The sequence below is a fragment of the Mauremys reevesii genome, linkage group 10 (genome assembly GCF_016161935.1).
Source record: "Mauremys reevesii isolate NIE-2019 linkage group 10, ASM1616193v1, whole genome shotgun sequence".
Classification (NCBI taxonomy): Eukaryota; Metazoa; Chordata; order Testudines; family Geoemydidae; genus Mauremys; species Mauremys reevesii.
In genome coordinates, this window is record NC_052632.1 from 78,487,524 (window position 1) to 78,509,144 (window position 21,621).

The 21,621-nt window shown below is 59.0% G+C and overlaps 1 protein-coding gene across 1 annotated transcript in view; it reads left to right on the top strand.

The window, feature by feature from the left end:
* The window catches only part of MYO15A (myosin XVA), an 82,087-nt gene that overhangs the window by 48,654 nt on the left and 11,812 nt on the right, over positions 1-21,621 (top strand). Inside the window, exons 45-62 of the mRNA XM_039493381.1 lie at positions 1,893-1,997; positions 2,896-2,955; positions 3,927-4,002; positions 4,549-4,664; positions 5,317-5,435; positions 6,422-6,563; positions 7,074-7,185; positions 7,556-7,630; positions 9,726-9,931; positions 10,255-10,397; positions 11,080-11,152; positions 12,355-12,427; positions 13,716-13,789; positions 14,495-14,577; positions 15,183-15,313; positions 18,482-18,576; positions 19,489-19,566; positions 20,434-20,530. Coding sequence (XP_039349315.1) covers positions 1,893-1,997; positions 2,896-2,955; positions 3,927-4,002; positions 4,549-4,664; positions 5,317-5,435; positions 6,422-6,563; positions 7,074-7,185; positions 7,556-7,630; positions 9,726-9,931; positions 10,255-10,397; positions 11,080-11,152; positions 12,355-12,427; positions 13,716-13,789; positions 14,495-14,577; positions 15,183-15,313; positions 18,482-18,576; positions 19,489-19,566; positions 20,434-20,530 — 1,858 coding nt within the window. The remainder of the gene's footprint in view (positions 1-1,892; positions 1,998-2,895; positions 2,956-3,926; positions 4,003-4,548; positions 4,665-5,316; positions 5,436-6,421; positions 6,564-7,073; positions 7,186-7,555; positions 7,631-9,725; positions 9,932-10,254; positions 10,398-11,079; positions 11,153-12,354; positions 12,428-13,715; positions 13,790-14,494; positions 14,578-15,182; positions 15,314-18,481; positions 18,577-19,488; positions 19,567-20,433; positions 20,531-21,621) is intronic.

The following is a 21,621-nucleotide window of genomic DNA, read 5'->3' on the forward strand; positions in this document are numbered from 1 at the left end:
CAGAGCTCTTGATCCTCATGTTTCAGGGCATATGATCGATTCCCCGATGAGATCAGGAAGCAAAGCTCCCCCATGGGAGAGTATCAAACCATTTCTGAAGAGGGGTTAAGCCAAGCTCCTGATGGTTTATGGCCATTAAAGATCCCCTGGTATCTTCTGCAAGAGTTGAGCCTGGGATCAAAGGGGAAAACCCTGATGCCCAGATTAAATTCCCCCTTGAGTAATGACATCCTGCTTCACTAAACCCTCCCTGCAATTTCAGTTGGACACGGCCTTCCCCATCACTTCATGTATTAAACAGTTGTGCTGTGTTGCTGTTACATACCTGCTGCCTTCCATTCCAGAGGTGGCTGCATTTTAGTGGTGGGTGAACCGATCCTTGTGTATCATCGTAACTTTGTAAGGTGCGTTGAGATCCTTCAGGATATAAGATGCACCATAAATCCAAGAGAGCGTTAGTCTGGGCACAATGTGGAACAGGGGAGAAGGAACAGGCTGGGCGGTATCCCTGCACCAATACATACCAGATCCCATGGGGGCAGAAACTTGTAGGCTTTGCCACACATGTAGCTGCACTGATACCAGCCCCCTGGTGGAAGGCTGGTGCAATGGTTAGTGCACTGGCCGAGAACTCAGGAAACCCAGGTTGTTTCCTGTTCTGCTACAGACTTCCTGTGAGGGACCTTGGATAAGTCACTTAGTCTTTCTGTGCCTTCGTTCCCCTGTAGTGACCATAGCACTGCCCTGCCCCCCAGGAGGTTGGGAGGAGAAATGCACTGAAGGCTGCGAGGTGCCCAGATGCTACGGGGTAGGGGGCAGGTTAAGTAGGATGGATAGACAGCATAGGCCTGATTTGCCCTGGTGCAGTAGGAAATAGCTGAGGCCCAGCTAATGGGCTTCCCCCTGCATCCACAGTGACTCACAGACTTCAAGGTCAGAAGGACCATTATGATCTTCTAGTCTGACCTGCACAACGCAGGCCACAGAATCTCACCCACCCACCCACTCCTGTAACAAACCTCTGACCTATGTCTGAGCTATTGAAGTCCTCAACTTGTGGTTTAAAGACTTCAAGGTGCAGAGAATCCTCCAGCAAGTGACCCGTGCCCCACGCTGCAGAGGAAGGTGAAAATACCCCAGGGCCTCTGCCAATCTGTCCTGGAGGAAAATTCCTCCCCGACCCCAAATATGGTGATCAGCTAAACCCTGAGCATGTGGGCAAGACTCACCAGCCAGCACCCAGGAAAGAATTCTCTGTAGTAACTCAGATCCCACCCCATCTAACATCCCATCACAGGCCATTGGGCATATTTACCGCTAATAGTCAAAGATCAATTAATTGCCAGAATTAGGCTATCCCATCATCCCATCCCATCCATTAACTTATCAAGCTTAGTCTTGAAGCCAGATATGTCTTTTGCCCCCACTGCTCCCCTAGGAAGGCTGTTCCAGAACTTCGCTCCTCTGATGGTTAGAAACCTTCATTTAATTTCAAGTCTAAACTTCCTGATGGCCAATTTATATCCATTTGTTCTTGTGTCCACATCGGTACTGAGCTCAAATAATTTCTCTCCCTCCCTGATATTTATCCCCTCTGATATATTTATAGAGAGCAATCATATCTCCCCTCAGCCTTCTTTTGGTTAGGCTACACAAGCCAAGCTCTTTGCTCCTTTTATAAGACAGGTTCTCCATTCCTTGGATTGCCCTAGTAGCCCTTCTCTGAACCTGTTCCAGTTTGAATTCATCCTTCTTAAACATGGGAGACCAGAACTGCACACAATATTCCAGATGAGGTCTCACCAGTGCCTCGTATAATGGTACTAACACCCAACCCTGCTGCCTGTGAGCACTCTGCCCTCAATCTCTTTTCAGTCCCAGTCTCCCGGGAGCTCCCGGCCGAGCACGAGCAGGTCCAGACGCAACTGCACCGGTGCTTCAGCGAGGAGTTCTACGCCTACCGCAACGTGTCCTGGAAGATATACATCAGGAAAGAGGTACTTGCCTGGGGCACAGCTCCACACAGCCCCCTCCTCCCTCTCCCACCAGACCCACCCGGCCAGGGGAAATCAGTGCCCAGGCCAGATCCTGAGCCCCAAAAGAACTGGCCTGAAAACTACCCCTTGTCTGTTTCTGTGAGGGAACAGTGCCATCTAGTGGTTGTTAAGGCTACTGAGGTGCAAGGGCCCCCATGGAGGAGAAAGTGCCTTTCAGGGTCCGTTTTCTCCTTAGGAACTTATGTTCCAAACAGATCCAGCCGCCCTGGGATTCTTTAGAAGGGGAGGGGAGCTTGCAAGGCTGTGATATTGAGTGACAGAGAGTGGAAAGGTGTTACTGTGGATATGGCAGGAGACCCCAGAGCAGAAGGACTCACTGGCTACTGTGGGAGGGGGTGTCGTTAACATGAGTGGTATTATTACGATTTATGAACGATTTGGTCAGGGAGCTCAGGCCTAAAATTTAAGTTCTTTATTAAAATTAAAAAGCTCCACCCCCCCCCCCCCGTGTTATTAACAGAAAGAGTTTTGTGCGTCTTCCCACCTTTAGCTGCAGTATTCACTGACGCGTTCCCTGGTAAGTGAACAGAGGTGAAATTGACTAGTCTTGGGGTAGCCTTTTCAAAAGTGCCTAAAAGCCTACGTCCTGTTTTCCAAAGTGGCCGAAGCACTTCAGATTCGATGGGACATAAGTGCTAAGTTACGCAGGCGCTTTGAAAATGTCACCCAGAGTTCCTGTCCTGCTTTGAGTGTAATGGAGGAATGAAATAAAGGGCCTAAGCAGTGAAAATCCTTTCGGGTTCACTGATCTCAGCAGCTAGTAACACAGGCCGAGGGAATTGTTCACTAATGGATCCTTCCGCACCTGACCATGCCCCTCTGATCTCTTTCCTTGCAGGTGTTCTATCCTAAGGATAACTTCAACAACCCTTTCTTGCTGGATCTCATTTTCAGACAGGTCAGGTTCCAGGCTCCAGATCCAGAGCTTTCTCTGCTGTAGAGTTGTCTGTATTATAAGAGCGGAAGGATAGTTTCTGGCTTAAAGTCCAGGGCTGGGAGTCAGGACTTCTGGGTTCTGTTCCCGGCTAGGTCACAAACGCGCCGTGTGAACTTGAGCGAACCAGCTCCTCCCCCTGTCTCCCTCTCCCCATATGTACAGCAGAGAGAGTTCCCCACAGGGTGGTTGCGAGGGCTAAAGAACATTCGGAAAATGCCTTGAGATCCTCAGCAGGGAGCACTTGAGAAAGTCAGAGCATTGTCAGCTCAGTCTGCTTGTATTCCCTCAAAGTCTGGGCAGGGTGTAGGCGAGCTGCGGAATCATGGGTTCAGCCAGACCCTGGGGTAGGAGGAACCCAGACCCATAGATGTGCAAGGTGACTTCTGTTTCCCAGTCTGTCCTTCTGCAGGAAATGCCTCCTCTTACTCAGCAATGCGCCTGGGAGCCAGCAGCTTCCCTGCCCTGTTCCCAGCACAGGCCACGCAAGCTGTAGTGGCTCAGATCTACTTATTCCCTTGCCTAGGACTTGGCCTTATTCACAAAAGGAATGTATAGTCCAGCCCATACCTTGTCCTTAGGCTGGATTGCTCCCAAGGTTCCTCCATGAGGACTGCTCAGCCCACACTCTAGGTCCTCTGTAAAGAGCCACACCCACCTCTGTTAAACGCAGGTGGGTTCAGGACCCACTGAACCTTTTCCCAGCAGGATTGACACCTGGGAGTTGTGTGTTTCAGGCAAACTCTGCCCTTTGCAGCCCGTTCAGCAGCAGGATTGAGAGGCTTCAGGGAGGCTGGGCCAGTGTTCCTGACCCCTGTACTGTGGCAATGGGTGTGGGATAGGGCTTACAGGAAGGAGTCAGTGAGGCTGCATCAGGGACATGGAGGCCTCGGCCCTGAAGCTCCTAACCTCAACGTGGTGGGTTCCCCCCTCAGATCTTCCATGACACGCTCTCCGACGCCTGCCTCAGGATCACCCCGGAGGAGCGGCTGCGCATGAGATCCCTCTTCGGTAACGCCCCGCCCTGCCCACTGAGTCCTGCGTCATGCCGAGGGGCTGGCCTCCCCACTGCTGGGGGCGATGGCCTCCTCTCTCCAGCCCCACTTCCCTGCTCTTCCCTGGGGCAGGGGATGTCTAGTGCGTAGGGCAAAGCTGCCCTCCTGGAAGGTGACGGGAGGTTTCCCATTGGGTTTGGCCCCCGCAGCCTCGCACCTCTTGGACCAGGGTTTAGTCTGAGCTGGGACTCGAATGTCACAAGTTCTGCTTGTGCTTGGCCTGCCCTGGGCATTAAGGCGTCTCCCAGCCCCCGTGGGAAGGTTGGGTCCCCGGCAGCGACAGGGAGCTGGTGGGAAACGCCTGCTCTGTCCCATGCTGGCTGGGGTCGCACTGCAGCAAGGAGCAGAGCTCTTACCCCCACGGGGAAGTCCTTGTTCTCCAGCTGGACCCCCGTGCCCAGATTCCCTTGCCCCAGCAGCAGATCCGCTTTGGCCGGGGACGGGGAGCCAGCACCTGACATCTCTCTCGGGGCGGGGGGGGGACGTGTGTTTCTCACCACAGCGGAAAACAAGCTGGACTCATTCAGCCCAGTGGCCGACGACAGCGTTAAGAAGGAGATTGTGATTGCAGCCCGGGACGGCTGGGAGGTTTACTTCTCCCGCCTCTTCCCCGCCACGGTAAGGGCCTGCCCCACGCCCAGCAGGAGGGAGCATGGGGATAGTCCAGGGGCCGGGACAGGTCTCAGCAGCAGACCCTGATGTACTCAGGTCTGTTGCCTCTGCTGCCCGTAGCTGCTGCTCTGTGCTGGCCAGGGGATGCAAACCTCCTTCCGGGGACTGTCAGATCATCCACAGGCCTGAGGCCATTGTGGATTTAGAGACAGGCCCCAGGAAGATCCCAGGGGCCAGACTTGTCAGTGCTCCTGGGTTCCTTGGGGTGAATCAGGCTGGTTCCCTGCATTTCCACAGCAGGTCTCTGCCCAGCACTGCTGCCACGACAGCAGGGCTGGCTCCAGGTTTTCTGCCGCCTCAAGTGGCAAAAAAAAAAAAAAAAAAGCTGCGGCAGCGCAATCGCACCACTCCACTCTTCGGCAGCAATTCGGCGGCAGGGCCTTCGCTCCGAGAGGGACTGAGGGACCCGCTGCCAAATTACCACCAAAGACCTGGACATGCCGCCCCGATAGCGGCTGGAATGCCGGCCCTAGCACCTGCTTCTTTAGCTGGTGCCTGAAGCCGGCCCTGCGTGCCAGTCCAAGAGGGCTCATCGCTGCACGGGATTGGTGCTGATACTCATTGGTTTGTCTTGTACCCTCTTTCCCTCTATCCCCAGGGCAGCGTTGGCACCGGGGTGCAGATCCTGGCAGTGTCTCACACGGGGATTAAACTGCTGCGGCTGGTCAAGGGCACCAACATGCCAGGGGAGCAGCTACGGGTGCTGCGGGGCTACAGGTAAGGCCAGGGCCAGCCTGCCCCCTAGGGCTGGGACTCCTGCGGCTCTCAGGAAGGGGACGCCTGCAAAGGAACCAGCCCTGCGTGCACCTGTGGAGAAGGACTGGCATGTGGCTGCCAGCACCCCGCTGTGCTGGAGGGTCAGGCTGGGCACATGCTGCCTGGCATTGGCACTGGCACTGGCACTGGCACACCACGCCAGGCAATTCCAGCCTCCAGCCAAGGGCCTGGCGGTTCCTTGCCAATGAACAGCGGGTGCAGGGTTGAAGGAATTGCTTTAATGGATTCAATTAGACAGAGCCACTTCCCTGTGCAGATCAGGCCTGCGAGCTCCCTTTGCAAAGTGCTGTGAGCAGTAACACACACACACACACACACACACACACACACACACACACACACACACACACACACACACACACACACACACACACACCCTTGTATATACACACACAAACATATAAGCACGCGTGGATGCACAGAGACACAAATGCATATAGACACACACATGCCCCTCTGCACACACCTCTATACACACGAGCCCAGACACCCGCCTGTGCACACACCGACACACGCCTGCCGACCCAGGGGTCAGTTCCTGTGGCGCTTTGGGATCCCCAGGAGGAGAGGCTCCAAAGTGTGATTTATCCTTCGCTGTATACAGTCCCGGTGTGCGTCCACGGCTCACTCCCCGTGATGGAGTAAAGGACAGGCCCCCAGGCCCCCCAGCTCTGCCCCTCACTCCCCATGGAGCCCAGCCCCACAAGCCAGGACTCCTAGTCCCCTCAGCTCCATCCAAGTCCATGGCAAACAGCCAGGGTCCAGTGGCTGGAGAACATGGCGCATGGGAGGCATATGTGGCATCTTAGTTCTGCCCTTGGTCTGGCAGTAAGACTAATCTCCCCCTCGCTGCTCTGCCCAGCCCTCTGGCTTTCTCAGCTGTGCTCTCCTACCCTGGGTTTTAACCCCGTCCTTCCCCCCCGCAGCTACACCGATATCCTGTTCGTGACCATCCCCTCCAAGCACATGCTGGAGTTCAACCTCACCAACGAGAAGCTCATCCTCTTCTCCCCCAAAGCCCCCCAGGTGAAGGCCATGATCGACTATTTCATCACGGAGCTCAAGAAGGTGAGAGGCCGACCATGGGAATGGAGCCAGAATGGCCTCTCTTGGCATCTCCCGCACCCAGTCCATGGGGCAGGGTCTCCAGCATACACATGCTATGGGATACTGCCCTGTCCCTCACCCTGCTCACCTTTGCCTTAGAAAAGCTCAAGCTTTTATACTCCTGTCTTGGTGCCAATGAGAGCCCCCTGGTCTGGCTGCCGGAGTGAATCAGCCGGAGAGCTCTACACCTCCATACAGAGCCCCAGAACCGGTCACCTGGCCACAGTTGTATATAAGTGTGTTCAGCTAGGGGTAGTGTGTGTGTGTGGCAGGGGGGTGTTGTACTCTGAGCAGGCTGTGTGTGTGTGTGATTGTGCAGTTATACTCTGAGCGCAGGGTGTGTCTTTGTGTGGTTGTGTTCTGAATGTGAGCGGGGTGTTGGATGTAGGAGTGTATTCTGTGTGTGCGTGTGTGTGTGTGCGCGCAGCTCCCCGCAGCAGCACCAAACCCAGCCCCTCTCCCACGTGCCAGGACTCGCAGTACGTGGTTGCCGTGAAGAGCTACGTTACAGACGACAGGAGCCTGCTGAGCTTCCACAAGGGGGACATCATCCACCTGCAGCCGCTGGAGCAGCCTGAAAGAGGTGAGCGGCACGGGACGCTCTTGGCGCTGCTGCACTCTCTGCTGGGAGCCACCCTTGGGGTGTCACGGGGCGGTTTGCAAAGGAGAGGACGGGGCGTCTTAGCGGGGGCCCCTTTCCCCTGCATGAGCACGATGAGCTCAATGGGACCACCCAGCCCTGTCCTGGGCTTATAACCTCCTGGGCCACCCACCCCCATAGCATACACTGGGGCCCACAAAGGGAACACTGCCAGCCACCTCCCCCGAGAGCAGAGTGCTGCCCGGATCCCTCCCCAGCCCTGGCCGCTGTTGGGCAGCGTGGGGGGATGGAGCTGGTTGGGTGGGTGCCCTTAGTCCTGCCGCGGTGCCCTGAGGCTGTCCCCTCCCCACAGACCACTGGCATGGATGTGTGGTCCGCAAGAAGGTGACGTACCTGGAGGAGCTGAAGAGGGGCACCCAGGACTTTGGTGGGTGGCTCTGGAGTGTCGTGTTGTGCTGTCCCTGCGTGAGCCCTGTCCCCCTGCGCCCATTCTCCTGCGGGGCTCTCTCCTCTGGAGCCAGCTCCCCCCCCCCCCCCCCCCGACGAAGCGTGTGCTCTCCAGCCCCCACCCCCAGGCGATGAATCCCCAGGACCCCACTGCAGCCCACATGGCCAGACCCCATTCCACTGCCCGGGGCTGGATCAAAGCACCAGGTCAGGGCGTGTAGCCTGGCCTGCCCCTTTCTGTCACTGTAACACATTGACGTAGTGTGTTGTGTCGCCCTCTAGGGGCCAGTCCATATACAGGACAAGCGCCTACTATCACTGCCAGCGCATGGAGTTCCTGCTTTAGCCTGAGCTGTAAAAGCCTGTGCTTGTGGTGCTGATGATCCATTTCCCATGCACGGGCCTAAGGGCACAGGATGCTGTCAGATTTCCAGCTGCTCCTCTAGTAGTGTCTGTGCCAGGGCTCTGGCAAGAGATTGAGGAAGCTGGACCCCTGGTGTGTCCACCAAAGAGAAACAGAGCTCCCCAGGAGAGACGAGCACATTCCAGGCCCCGAGAAACCCATTAGCACCAGCTCCCCGTGGGCATTAGCCTGAGCAGAGCGCGCTCGCCCGGCTGCTCATGGGGAACGGACAGGAATTGGCATGAGTGCATCTGGAGAGGATGTTGTTACGCCATCCCAGGGGCGGTTTTGTATGGGGCACGCAGCTCCAGCGGTCGGCACTCTAGGGGGCAGGCTGAGGGCAGGGCATGGGGGTTATTTGTCCAACGGCCTCCAGACCCTGTGTGCGGAGAAGCCGTTGTAGAACTGGCTGGAGTCCTAACAGCCCCCTTGGCCATGCTCTCGATAACAGCCCATAACTGTAACCACATTGCTTCCCCAACTAGCCTCCTCCATGCATGGCCCGCTCCTGTATCTGCTTTGTGCATGTAATCCTGGTCCCTAGCCCGTCCAGTCTCTGGGGGGAAGCTCTAGCTAACCCCAGGCGAACAGCAGGTTGCTGCATGCAGGACGGGATGGTATGTGCAGTGTGCATGAGCCCCAGACCCCTTGTTTAAGAGTGCTGTGCAAAAGCAAGCCTATATGGGTCTAAATACCAGCCATTCCCAGTCAACTGCTGTGGCTGGATTTTCAAAGGGGGCTGGCTGTGTTTATGGTGAGATATGGAGAATCAAATCTTGTGCTTCAGGACAGGTCTCTGCAGAGGTCAGGAAGGAACCTCTCTGAATGCAATCACAGCTCTGGCTATGTGATGTGTCTTTGTGGGGAGTTTGCACCTCCGTAGCAAGCCCCAGGCATTGGCCACTGCTGCAGGCAGATGCTGGATTTGAGAGACAACATGTCTGATCTAGGGCAGCAGGGTGTGGGGTGCTGGTTTGAATGGACAGGTCTAAAATGCTAGAGAAGGGAGGCAAGAAACGGGGCTGGATGGACCAATAACCGGCCCTGGTGTGGCAGGGCGGGGCATACGGGGCTGGATAGATCAAGAACCCAGTCTGGCGCAGCAGGCAGGAGCATATGGGGCTGGATGGACCGATAACCGGGCGTGGTGGGGTAGAGAAGGGCGTACAGGGCTGGATGGACCGATAACCAGGCATGGCGCAGCAGGCAGGAGCATATGGGGCTGGATGGACCGATAACCAGGCCCATTGCGGCAGGGAGGGCATACGGGGCTGGATGAACTGATAACTGGGCGTGGCACAGCAGGCAGGAGCATACGGCCTGGATGGACCGATAACCGGGTGTGATGCAGCAGGAAGGAGCGTATGGGGCTGGATGGACCGATAACTGGGCATGGCGCAGCAGTAAGGAGTGTACGAAGCTGGATGGACTGATAACCAGGCACGGTGTGGCAGGGAGGGCGTACGGGGCTGGATGAACTGATAACTGGGCCTGTCGCAGCAGGGAGGGCATACGGGGCTGGATGGACCGATAACTGTGCATGGCACAGCAGGCAGGAGTGTATGGGGCTGGATGGACCAATAACCGGGCCCGGCGCGGCAGGGAGGGGTGTTTAAGCCTGGCTGGAGTGTGTGTCTGAGCACTAGGCTGTTAACAACATGTCCCGGTGCAGGGTGGAAATTCGGTGCCATCCACGGGAGGTCGGGGCGCTTCCCTGCCGAGTACGTCCAGCCTGTGGCAGCCCCAGATTTTATCCACCTGCCAGCGGACAGGAAAGAGGAGCCCAAGAACAAGCAGGGCAAGGTGGCAGCCTCGGCGGCCGTGGCAGTGGCCGTGGCCTCCACAGCCGTGGCTCAGGAGCTGGACAGGAAGATCGAGGTGAGGGACTGTCCCCAAGTAACCCTTGCAGTGCTGGAAACTGGGAGCTCTCAGAGGGCTGGAGTGGGCGGGGGTTGGGCGGGGTGGGTGGCGGGGAGGGCTTGATCCTCGGGGCTGGTTAAGCAGCTGGGTAGGAGGCTGACTGGGGAGGGAGGCATTGCAGTTGGCACAGGGTGGGGCACTGATCAGTGGGCACCAGGAGGATGCAGCTGCAGTGTCTGTAGCTCCTCTGAGGGTTAATGGCTCTAGGACCCATGGAGTCGTACGCTGGCGGCACAGGTGCGCGTTGCATCCCCTGCAGCCCATGGTCCCCCTCTCCCCAGGTGTCCCCCGCGGGCAGCGACTATGCGGAGAGCGTGGAGGAGTATGGCGGCGAGCTTCCTGGGGACGGTGCCCTGCAGGGCAGGCAGTTCCCCATGCAGGAGTTTGCCAAGAAGTATTTCCGGGAGGCGCAGAGGACGAAGACGTGAGTGCTGGCCGAGGGAAGGGGAGTGACCTTTAACCTTCCAGCCTCCCATGACCCTGTGTGCAATGAGTTTGGTGGGGCTCAGCCCCGTTCCCAGTGGGACAGTAGCCACGTCACAGGAAGCACCATCCTACGTGGCACTAACTGACCCCTGGTTGGCATCCTGGGGCTGACTGCCCCACTGCGGACCCGGGCTCAGTGCCCAGCCCAAGGGCTGCCTGTGGAGGCAGCATACAGAGAAGGAAGGGCCTGGTATTGCTTGAGAGCGACCTCTCTGGCTGATTATGGAACTGCACTGATGGGCTTTCCGGTCAGTCCAGCTGCATGTCTGGCCCTCGTCCTACTGCACACCTGGCACTGTTCCCAGCGCAGCCTCCTGCCTGTGCTTGCATCGTCATTGGCCTGTGTGGGAGCTGCAGCCATCAATGCTAGTGCCTGCGTGTCAGCTGGGGTAGTTCTGCTCATCAGACCCTCATATGGGAGCCCGCGGTTTGTGGCGGGTGCTAGAACTTCAGGCACGGATTTTGCAATTGCAGCAGCAGAAGGGAGGCTGTTCTTGGGCCCACAGCTCCTATCCATGGGGGAGGCAGATGTGCTGACCCCCGAGGGATCCCCCGTCCCAGCCCCCAGCAGCTCGTGCCCAGAGAGGGATCTGTCATTCTCTTTCTGCGATTTATTCCAGGGATTCCTGCAAGCAGAAATCCCGGAAAGGGAAGGACTCGCCGGACGTAGCGGAGATGCTGAAATTCACCAAGGTAATGGGGATCCCCTAGCTCGCTGCGCATGCTCTTTGCTGGAGAGCAGAGCAGGGCAGCCCCCCAGCCTCACCACCTGCCGATTTCAGGCTGTTGCCTGCCCCCTTTGCGTTAGGGCAGCCCCTGCTGGAAAGGGCACCTGGCCTGCTGGCTCTCTTACCGCCTCCACATGGCGCCGACCCAGAGGGAGGCCAGGTTAGCTCCGGGCCCTGCTAAAGTGCTAGAGAGTCTCTCCCCTCTGGGCTGTTGGTTCAAATCCACTGGTGGGAACAGAAAGCTGTTTGATGACCTCTGTGAAATGAACACGTGGACTCCATTTGGCTGCTAGGAGATGCAAGTCCATTGCAGTCATTTGCGATCAGCCGAGCTGAGACAGGCCAGGGGCTGAGCAGGCCACGGAGACAGGAGACGGTAGATGGTCCCTGCAGGCAGGAAGGTCAGGCTGAACTTGATCTGTGGCTCAGTGGAGGAGCTTGGTCTCCAGCGGTGTCTGATACAGTCAGGATCCATTTCCACAGGCAGGTGCAGTGTGGGTTTGCTGGGGATGCCTGTGCAGTGTGGGATAGACACTCAGCGGTTCCAGAGGACGCCTGCCAGCTGTGGACGCAAACCAGATCTCAGGCTGTTTCCTGGCTGTGTTAATGGCTCTGCCTGAGCTGCTGGTCCCTGCAGGGTATCTGTAGTAATGCACCGTTTGCATTCCTCATTCAGACTGTATGAGACCAAGGGACGTACCATAGCGCCCTGTGCCTCTCTCGGGCTAGGATCTTCGCTCCGTGTCCTTCTGGTGGGGCCCTCGCCTGACGTGGAACTGTGCACCCTCCCCCATGCCAGGGGCTCTGTGCACCCTCATTCTTCCTGTCCCCCCATCTCCTCCCTGCCAGGGGCTCTGTGTGTCCCCCGCTTCCTCCCAACCCTTCTTTCCACCTGGGAGGCCAGTCGTTGGGTGCCGCCCTGTGGTGTTCTCGGGCGGCTGGGCAGAGAGGATCGGGGTATTGCTCTGTGCAGATAGGTGCCATCAGCCGGTTGGTTGATCTCCAGTTGCAGTGAGGGGCTGGAGGCTGTGGCTCTGCTAAACCGGTGGCAGGGGCTCGGCGCCTGCGGGCTCACTGAGCGTAGGGCTTGGCAAGCTCAGCTGCTAAGCCCACCGGCGTTCCCCGCTGGTAACTAACGCAAGCTCTGCTTCTGCTCTCCCCGGCCAGTGCCCGCTCCAGGAGTCGCTGATCGAATTCACCGACAGCTGCCTGAACAGAGCCGCAGCCGAGGCCTTCCAAGGTGTGTGGGAGGCGCTGCGTCTCCCCAGGGCGCTCGGGGGAGCGGGCGCTGGGCCGCCACGATGGGAGGGGCCCTGGTACTTGTGTTGGGCCAGTTCATTTCCCCTGGACTGTCCCCTTGTGCTGTTTAACCCCACAGAGGCAGGGTTCGTTCCTGCCTTTGATCTACGGTGTCAGCCGCTCAGGGGCGTCTGAAACCAGCGTGCTCAGCAGGGGGAAGCCTACTCGTGCCATTGCCTGTTTCGTGGGATGCCCTAAAGCCTTGGGTTTGTTAGTGAGAGTCCAGATGAAAACTCAACCCCCGGGAGCCTGCCCGCCCCTGTCCCCCATGTGGGGCGCCGCGGCCTGCCCTCCGCCCCCCTCTGCCCCACACGGGGCACCGTGGCCTGCCCTCCGCCCCACACGGGGCACCGTGGCCTGCCCTCCGCCCCACATGGGCGCCGCGCCTGCCCTCCGCCTCCTCCCGCGCACGGGCACCGCGGCCTGCCCTCCGCCCCCTCCACCCCACACGGGCGCCGCGCCTGCCCTCCGCCCCCCTCCGCCCCACAGTGGCCTGCCCTCCGCCCCCCTCCGCCCCACACAGGGCGTCACGGCCTGCCCTCCGCCCCCCTCCACCCCACACGGGGCGCCGCGGCCTGCCCTCCGCCCCCCTCCACCCCATGTGGGGCAGGGGCAGTGAAGCTCAAAGGGTGGGGCACTGGAATCTCTGCTGCCCCTACTCAGGAGTGGGCTGAGGCCGGCCTGTGGGCCCAGATCTGGCAGTTTCCGTGGGGCTGGCAACCAGTGAGTCAGTGAGAAACTAGGAATCCGGGAGCCAGCGCTCCAGGAGGCCCCTGAGACTGGGGCCAGGGAGGGAGAGCCCGCTGGGGCCGGGGAGAGAGAGCCCGCTGGGGCCGGGGAGAGAGAGCCCGCTGGTACCGGGGAGGGAAAGCCCGCTGGAGTCGGGGAGGGAGAGCCCGCTGGGGCCGGGGAGGGAGAGCCCGCTGGGGCCGGGGAGGGTGAGCCCGCTGGGGCCGGGGAGGGTGAGCCCGCTGGGGCCGGGGAGGGAGAGCCCACTGGAAGAGAGCCAGGAGGTTTGGTGGCTCTGGGTTTCATTTGGCCATTCTCCTCCTCCCGCGCTGGTGTGGGGGTGCTGGGAACTCCTCAGCCCCTCCCCCGATCTGGGGCACTGTGACCTGCTCCTGCGGGTCCCAGGACCGACCCAGCGGGTCCAGAGCCGGGAAAGCCGCCCCCCTGCTCGGGGCGAGGGGAGGCGGAGCCTGTCACGTGCGTTGGTTTGTCATCCCCAGCCGTGATGAAGTTCATGGGCGACTGGCCTCTCAAGGGGCAGACGGAGCTGGACGTCGTCTGTGCTGTGCTCAAGGTACCTCCCTCCCTGGGGAGCGGAGCAGGAGCCCCGGCCGGGGGGCTCTCTGGGTTAGTGGGGGGGGCCCTGCCCCGCAGCCCCAGGGCCGGTGGTGGGTAGCGAGGGCAGCTCCCAGCCCGAGCCCCTGCCCCGCAGCCTGCAGCTAAGCGGGGAGGAGGCTGAAGGTGGGAGCAGACGGCTGCATATTGGCCAGCGAGGGAACAAGCCACGTGGCCCTGGAGACAGGGCCGGCTTTAGGCCAATTCCACCAATTTCCCCGAATGGCCGCTTAAGAGAGGGCCCGCCCAGTGAGAATCTCTTCCTGGCTGGCTAGACCTTTTTTTTTTTTATTCACCTGGGCGCCAGGCACTTTTGGGGCGGCTTTGTCAGCTTCAGTTCCACCCAAGACCCAAGAAGAGGAAGTGCCCGACCCGCCGCCGCCGTGCCCTGACGCCGCGAGCACCGCCCGAAGCCCCATGTTTTTTTTTTTTTTTTTTTTTTTATTTTATATATCCCGTTCCTCTGCCTCCCTGTTAAACTGTTCCGCACTTTCTCGCCGGCCCCTGGAGAGGCCCAGGAGCAGGCTGCAAACGGCCCCCCTCCGACACAGCAGCGGGGGGTGGGATGGCGGCCGGCACGGTGGGGGAGCGGGGTACAGCTGGAGGGGCAGGGGGCTCCCCAGCACCAGGGCAGTGACTCCCACCGGTGCCTTTCTGTCTCCAGCTGTGCGCTGACCAGGAGGTCATGAGGGACGAAGTGTATTGCCAGATCGTCAAGCAGACCACAGACAACACCAGCCCCAAGATGTGAGCAAGTCCCTCCCCTTCCCGTGGTGTGGGGCCCCGGTGGGCCTTCGAGCGCGGCGGCCCCACCCTGTTCTCCCCTCCTTGGCCTGGGCTGTGTGGCCTCCTCAGTGCAGGGTCTGGGGGGAGAATCCCAGGGAGCCTCCTGCGCCCCCAGTCTGGTTGGGACTGGCTGATAGCGTCGCTGCGGCACGATGGGCCTGGATGGGTCAATATGGCTCCTGCCATCCTAGCCACCCCGGCAGCTGGGAGAGCCTTCCTTGGCCACTGGAGGTCCCTCCCGCCCTGCCACCCCCCTCCACGTTACAGCCCCACTCCGGGCCCCTGCTCTCTCCCCTTCCCCTCGGCTCTCTCCTCCTCCTTCGCGTCTTCTTTTCACTCCTCCAATTCCTCTTCCTCACCTTCTCCCGCTCTCCCCACATACCGGAGCTGATTGGGCAGGGTCCCACCTGCCTGCCCGGAGGCCTGGCATGGAAGGGGGTACGGGGCACAGATTCCAGGCCTGTCCCAAAGACTTTCTGGGGCCGAAGCTGTGCTGAGCAGCCTGGGCCTCTCCCGCTCTGAGACCTCTTTCCCACCCCCCACCCCCCGCCCCGTGGCTTGGACAGGGACAGCTGTCAGAAGGGATGGCGGCTGCTCTATATCCTGACCGCCTACTACAAGTGCTCCGCAGTGCTGAAGCCCTACCTGCTGTGGCACCTCCAGGAGACCTGCAGGAGCCCTGGGGCGCAGTTCCAAGGTAGGACGCTCGATCTGCAAAGCCGGGAACCCCGACCTGGACTGGCGTGGGGGCCTGTTCTCATCAGATCTTACCGGTATTTTGTCATCTCCCTTCCTCTCCTCCTTGTTAGGACATTTAGAGATCCTCTCCTAAGGGATGGCCGAACCACGTGCTCCTCTGCACCTGTCGACTTTCCCCCAGCCCTACTTTAAAAACTGCTCTACGGCCGTTTTAATGTTAAGCACCAGCAATCAGGTTCCATTTTGGTTTAGGTGGAGCCCATCCTTCCTGTATAGGCTCCCCCTTTCCCAAAACTTTCCCCAGTTCCTAATAAATCTAAACCCCTCCTCCCTACACCATCATCTCATCCACGCATTGAGACCCTGCAGTTCTGCCTGGCTAACTGGCCCAGCACATGGAACTGGAAGCATTTCAGAGAACGCTACTGTGGAGGTCCTGGACTTCAATCTCTTATGTAACAGCCTAAATTTGGCCTCCAGAACCTCTCTCCTTTCCTTCCCTATGTCATTGGTACCTACATCAAGGTACCTCCCTCCCTGGGGAGCAGAGCAGGACCCCCGGGGGGCGCTCTGGGTCAGCAGGGGGGCTGGTGGTGGATAGCGAGGGCAGTGCTGGGCCCGTGGGCCTGCCTGCAGCTCTCAGCCCCTGAGCCCCTACCCTGCAGTCTCCGGCTAAGCTGAGAGGAGGCTGAAGGTGAAGGTCAGGTATCATCACTCCCCTTTACAGACAGGGAAGGTGAGGTACAGACCAGGGGAGCAATTCGCCCATGGTCACACCGGGATTTCCGGACTCCATTAGGTCGCCCTGCCCCACGCCCTGGGCTGTGCCCCTCCGCCTCCCAGGTTGTGCCCATGTGTGTGTTTGATACCATGGACCTGCTCCTGGAAACCATCAGGCCACCTCTTGTGTGCCAAGGCTCAGTGTAAACCCTGCACCCAACCCCTCTGTCTGCTGGACGTCACGAGCTCAGCTGCTGTCCCAGCCAGGACGACACTGCCTGGAAATATGCTCCGTCACCACCACATCAGTTTCCATAGCAGCGAACATGCTTCAAAGGAGCAGGGCAGGCACTTATTGCGCACTGGAACCAGGCACCTGCCAAATGGAAAGAGAAGCGGAAGCAGGACAAAGCCAATAGAATCACAGGGAGGGACAGGGCACGTCAGGAATGTTCACTGAGCCCCTTTCCTCTGAATAGCAGAGACGAGGGGCAGGGGCAGAGAGTTAGAGGGACCCTCCCGGCTCAGCCCCATACAAGGGCCATGGCCTAAGCCCAAACCTGAGGGCTAGGAACTCTGGAATTCCAGACCCAGCTCTGACACCAAACTCCCCGTCGACCTTGGGCAAGGACCGTCCCCTCCCTGTGCCTCAGTTTCCCCCTTGGCGAGAGGGGGAATCTCAGGCTGGCTTCTCTTATTGAATCACTTGGATCATAGTGGCCTGCACAGTGCAGCGGGTGCTGCCCCAGTCCTGTTGCTGCATCGGAAACGAGGCTGAACGCTGGTTTGCTGTCAGTGCCGGACACAGAGCTGCACCTGCCCTCCGCACTTGGCATTCTAGGTCAGACAAAACCTGACATGCCCGAGGCCAGATGGCTAACGCCGAACCACTGGGCCATGGTGCTGTGGACACTTGTCTTCTACAACTGAGCCCCACTCACCTGTTTTTCCTGGGGTGGCCCCCCAAGCAGCCCTCAGACGGCACTGGCTTTCAGTCACTGCTGGTAGCAGCCTAGCCGGCAAAGGCTCAGTATCCCAGTCTTGTCCCTGGCTCTGGTCCGGCCCATCCCTTGGGAATCCCACTCTCCCCCCGTTCCCCATTAGTATCCCACATGCAGAGGTGAGCCCCGGCCGGGTGGCCGAGGAGCCTTGCTGAAGAGCAGGTGAAGGCTGTTCCCTGTGACTGGCGGGGTCTAGGGATCGTGGCGTTTGTCCAGCCCAGCAGAGCCGGGCTGTGAGGATGGGGAATTAGCCGCATTTACACACAGCCTCAGAAATCCTGGCAGCTCCCTGTTTGGAAACAGCACCAGGTGGGCTTGCCCAGGCCTGTCCTAGAGCCATTAATAAATGGCAGTGCTGCCCATCTGTGAAGCCTTTATCAGCCAGCCCGTGATTCCCCAGCCCAGCCACCACTTATTTCCTCATTAAACGCTCCAGGCTTACAGCTGTTTAAATGGCTCTCGGGGAGGAGAATTGTCTGCAGTGATAGATTGTTCCAGCCTGGCTCCCAGCCAGACCCGCTTCAGCTGCCATTAATGGGACCTCCTCCCACAGGCTCTGCATCCAGGAGCGGCTGGGAGGGCAGGGTCCACTGGTGCCAGGGCGATGAATGAGACCAATCTGGTGATGCTCACACCCTGAGCCGAACCTGTTCTATGGAGCAGTGCAGGCAGCGCTGCAGGACTAGCTGGCTGCGTGGCACGTAGGGCAGGGGCTGTCTTGTCATTATATGTGTATGTACAGCTCCTAGCACAATGGGGCCTGATCCCTAATCGGGGCCACTAGATGCTACTGCAATTCAATGGTAGTCAGAGCATCAGAGCCTCTGCTGTGCCTGAGGCAACATGCCAGGCAAATAGGGGAGGGGAAGGGGGGAAAAGTGGGGACAGGAAATGAAATAAACCGGGCTGTCAAGCGATTAAAAAAATTAATCGCGTGATTAGTCGCACTGTTAAAATGAATACAATACCATTTATTGAAATATTTTGGATGCTTTCTACATTTTCAAATATATTGATTTCAAGTACAACACAGAATACAAAGTGTGCAGTGCTCACTGTATTTATTTTTGCATAGAAGTATTTGTGCCAACAGACTACAACTCAGAATACAAGATATATGAAAAATGTAGAAAAACTGCAATTAATCGCAGTTAATTTTTTTTAGGTAATGGCGTGAGTTAACTGTGATTAATCGACAGCCCTAGCAATAAACGTACCCTTTGATTACAGACAGGTGCTATGATACCCCCCACAACACCTCACGATTGTTGCCCCTCTGAACCAGACCTGAATTTCACTGTTAGCCAGTGTCTTTGTAGTGAGCCAAAGCCGTGCTCTGGGTCTGGCCTGCTTCCCCTCGTTTGGGGAGGTGGAGGCCTGGAACCCCGCGCTGTGCCTGGGGCCCGGCTCTGCTTTGACGGGGCTCTGGTGTCCGTACGTTTAAGGGATCGCCAAGACCTGCGAGCAGAACCTCAGGAAGACCTTCCAGTTTGGCGGCCGGCGCGAATTTCCCAGCAACCTGGAGCTCAAAGCCATGGTGGTGAGTCCGGCGCGCACGCAGGGGCCGTGCAATGGTGTCAGTGTGCACCAGGTGGGCACGTGGGGAGAAGGCTCTCTGAGGGGCTAGACTAGGTCACAAACAGCTCACCATGGGGATGGCATGGGACTGTACCCCTTGAGCTCGCTGGGCTTACAGAGGCCGAGTTCCCCCAGGGGGCTCCGCTTTCCGGGCTCCCCTGCATGGCCTACACTGTTTGTCTGCGCCTTGCTTCCAGCTGGGAGGGCTAGAACGGGGCTGGGCAGGCGGCTACACCTGTGGGTGGCTGCAGCCAGGGCGTGTAACCCCTGGGCTGCCTATGGTAGGGCTGCGGGGAGGAGAGCAGAGGCCTTTCCGTGGTGGCAGGGGCTGAAATGGACAGGAACTTGCAAGGATGGGGATGGTCTCGGCCTGCTTGCCCTCTCCCATTGGCTGCAGCCAGAGCTCTGGGGAGCTCAGCACTTCTGCAGATCAGGCCGCGGTTTTACCACGGGGCTGGTGACTCAAGAGGCCTGCGGGGAGCCTGTTTGTCAGGCAGTGCTGGGCACCTGCCCTCTGGAAATGGGGCCCGGGAACCCGGGAACAGAGGGCCCTTGGCTCACGAGTCACTTCTGCAAATTGGGGGCTTGCGAGTGCATCGTGAAGGCGGCTTCCCGCCTCCCTGAAACACCCCGGCGTCTAACCGGGTGGTGTGAGCCCCACGTACCAGCGCAGGGCAGGAAACAGAGGGGTGCTGGAGCCAGACAGAAAGCGCATGGGGATTCTGCTAGGCAGAATAGGATCCCGCACAGGAAATCTCCCTGCGCCAATGTGGGAGAATCTAGCCTGGGGTCTTTAGCCTGGCCTCTGGAGCTGACGGATGGCTTAACAGTTCAGAAACCTTCCTGCTTCTCTGTGCTTTACCCCCCAACCAAGGCCGGCCGGAGCGCGAAACGCCAGCTGTTTCTCCTGCCGGGAGGGATCGAGAGGCACCTGAAGATCAAAACGTGCTCGGTACGTCAGCACAGGGGCATGGCACTGCCCAGATCCCCCCGCTCCCGCTGAGGATGCTCCCTCAGAGCAGTGATGGAGACGAGTGCGGGAGCGGAGAGAGCACCGAACGGGAGCTGAGCTCAGCCCCTCCCCAACAGCAGCATTAGGGAGAGCTCCCCAAAGTCGCTGATTTCCCTGGGGGGCTATGGGGGAAAGGCAACGCTTCCAGGCAGCGTCTCTCCCTGGCCCAGTGCACGGTGGAATCCTGCCAGGTGGCTGCAGCACTGGCCAGCTGTTCCTCCAGCTCAGCAGCACTTGGGCGGGGACAGGACGGGTCAGGGCTATCGGCTTCACCTACAGCTGGGCCCAGGCTCCAAAGGTCAGCGCCGGGGCTTGCAGGGTCCGTAGGCTCGGGGGCGGAAGGGGATAATGGCAGGGGAGTGGGGCTGATGTTTAAGGTTTGCCCAGAGTGGAGCGTTTTCTCGGAGCCCCAGTTAACCTGGCTGCCCATCAAAGGCATGTTCAGGTTCTTGTTTACCTCAGGCTGAGCCGGCTGCTCTGTCACCTGAGGGGGGAGAGATCCCATGGGGTCGCTGGCCCAGCCCTAGGATGGAGCAGCAAAGCACCCAAACTTCTGGCCATGTCTCTGAACCCATCGCAGATTCCCCTGCTGCTCCTCATGGCCTGCTCCTGCATGCTTAGCCCACCCTGGGCACCGGGGCGCTCGGCACCTTGCGGGATCAGGCCAGCCAGGGCTCTGCCAGGCAGCCAGGAAGGGGTGTTGTTCCAGGAAGCCCCACCAGCAGGGCTGGGCAGAGACCATGGTGGTGGGGGCACAATGCCAGCGCTAGAGCCTCCTTCCCAACCTTGGTTTGCCCCTCTCTCTAGGTTGCGCTGGACGTGATCGAGGAGATGTGCGATGAAATGGGGCTGCGTCGGCCCGGGGCCTTTGACGAATATGTCATCTTTGCCGTTACCAACGGAGGTGAGGCTTGGGGGCAGGCAGGGGGTGGCTCTCCCCATTTTCTCCTCTGAAGTGGTCCCGTCCCACCCCCAGTGGCCTGCCTCTGCCATTGGGCATTCCCACATTGCATGCCCACCGACAGGCAGCCTGAGCTGACCGGAGTCTGGCTTCCCCAGGCCCGCAGGTGGCATCAGAGCAGGTGATGGCACTCAGGTCCCAAAAGCATTGTGGGGGGACTTCCTGGCTGACCCGATTTCCGTGGCCCACCTCCAGAGACTAGCTGTGGGCAGCAGCCTCCTGGCTCTGAGCCCTGGCATCCCCCCTCCTTCGGGGAGTAACGGCACCGGCCATGTTCGGATCAAGACACTGCCCCATTAAGAGAAGAGAAATGAAACCCCGTACGGAATGAAAGCACAGGAGAGAGATTCACTGCCTCGCCTGTTGAGTATTATTGCCTAGAAATCCCAGTTGAGCTGTTGTGCTAGGCGCTGGGCGAGCATCTAGGCACAGACAGGCCTGCCCTACAGAGGTTACAGTGTAAACAGGCAGAGGGTGGGAGGGGAAACTGAGGCACAGAGCAAACAAGTGACTTGACCACTGTCCTGCAGCAGGTCAGCTGGGAATATCACCCAGGCCTCCTGAGTCCCAGTGCAGCGCTCTGCCCACTAGCCCGCATTGCCTCCTGATATAACTTGTGTGAAAAGACAAGCGTAGGAGGCTTTCGCACCAGGCTAACCACCACTCAGCTCCTGGGCGTTGGCTGAACAATGCTGTCTCTTGCCTAATGAACTGGCCGTTGCTGCTGTTCACCGGCTGCCCTGGGAGACTGCTCAGGAGGCACTGACTGGATTGGGATGTTATCTTGACGCTGTCCGGTTAAGCCCTTTGTGTGTCCAGAGGCTAAGCCCCTGTGATGTGCATTCCCAGCTGAGGTGAAACACTGCAGCGAGAGCCCACCGCCTCCCTGAAGAACGGGCAAACTGACCCAGACGGCCATTTCTGTGCCAGTGTAGTTTATTCCTAACTGCCAGTGGCTGCCTGACAGCGGGAGCGCGAGGCAATCGCCAGTCGATCCAGCGCCCGGTGATGCTCCCTGGCACAAGCGAGGCCTG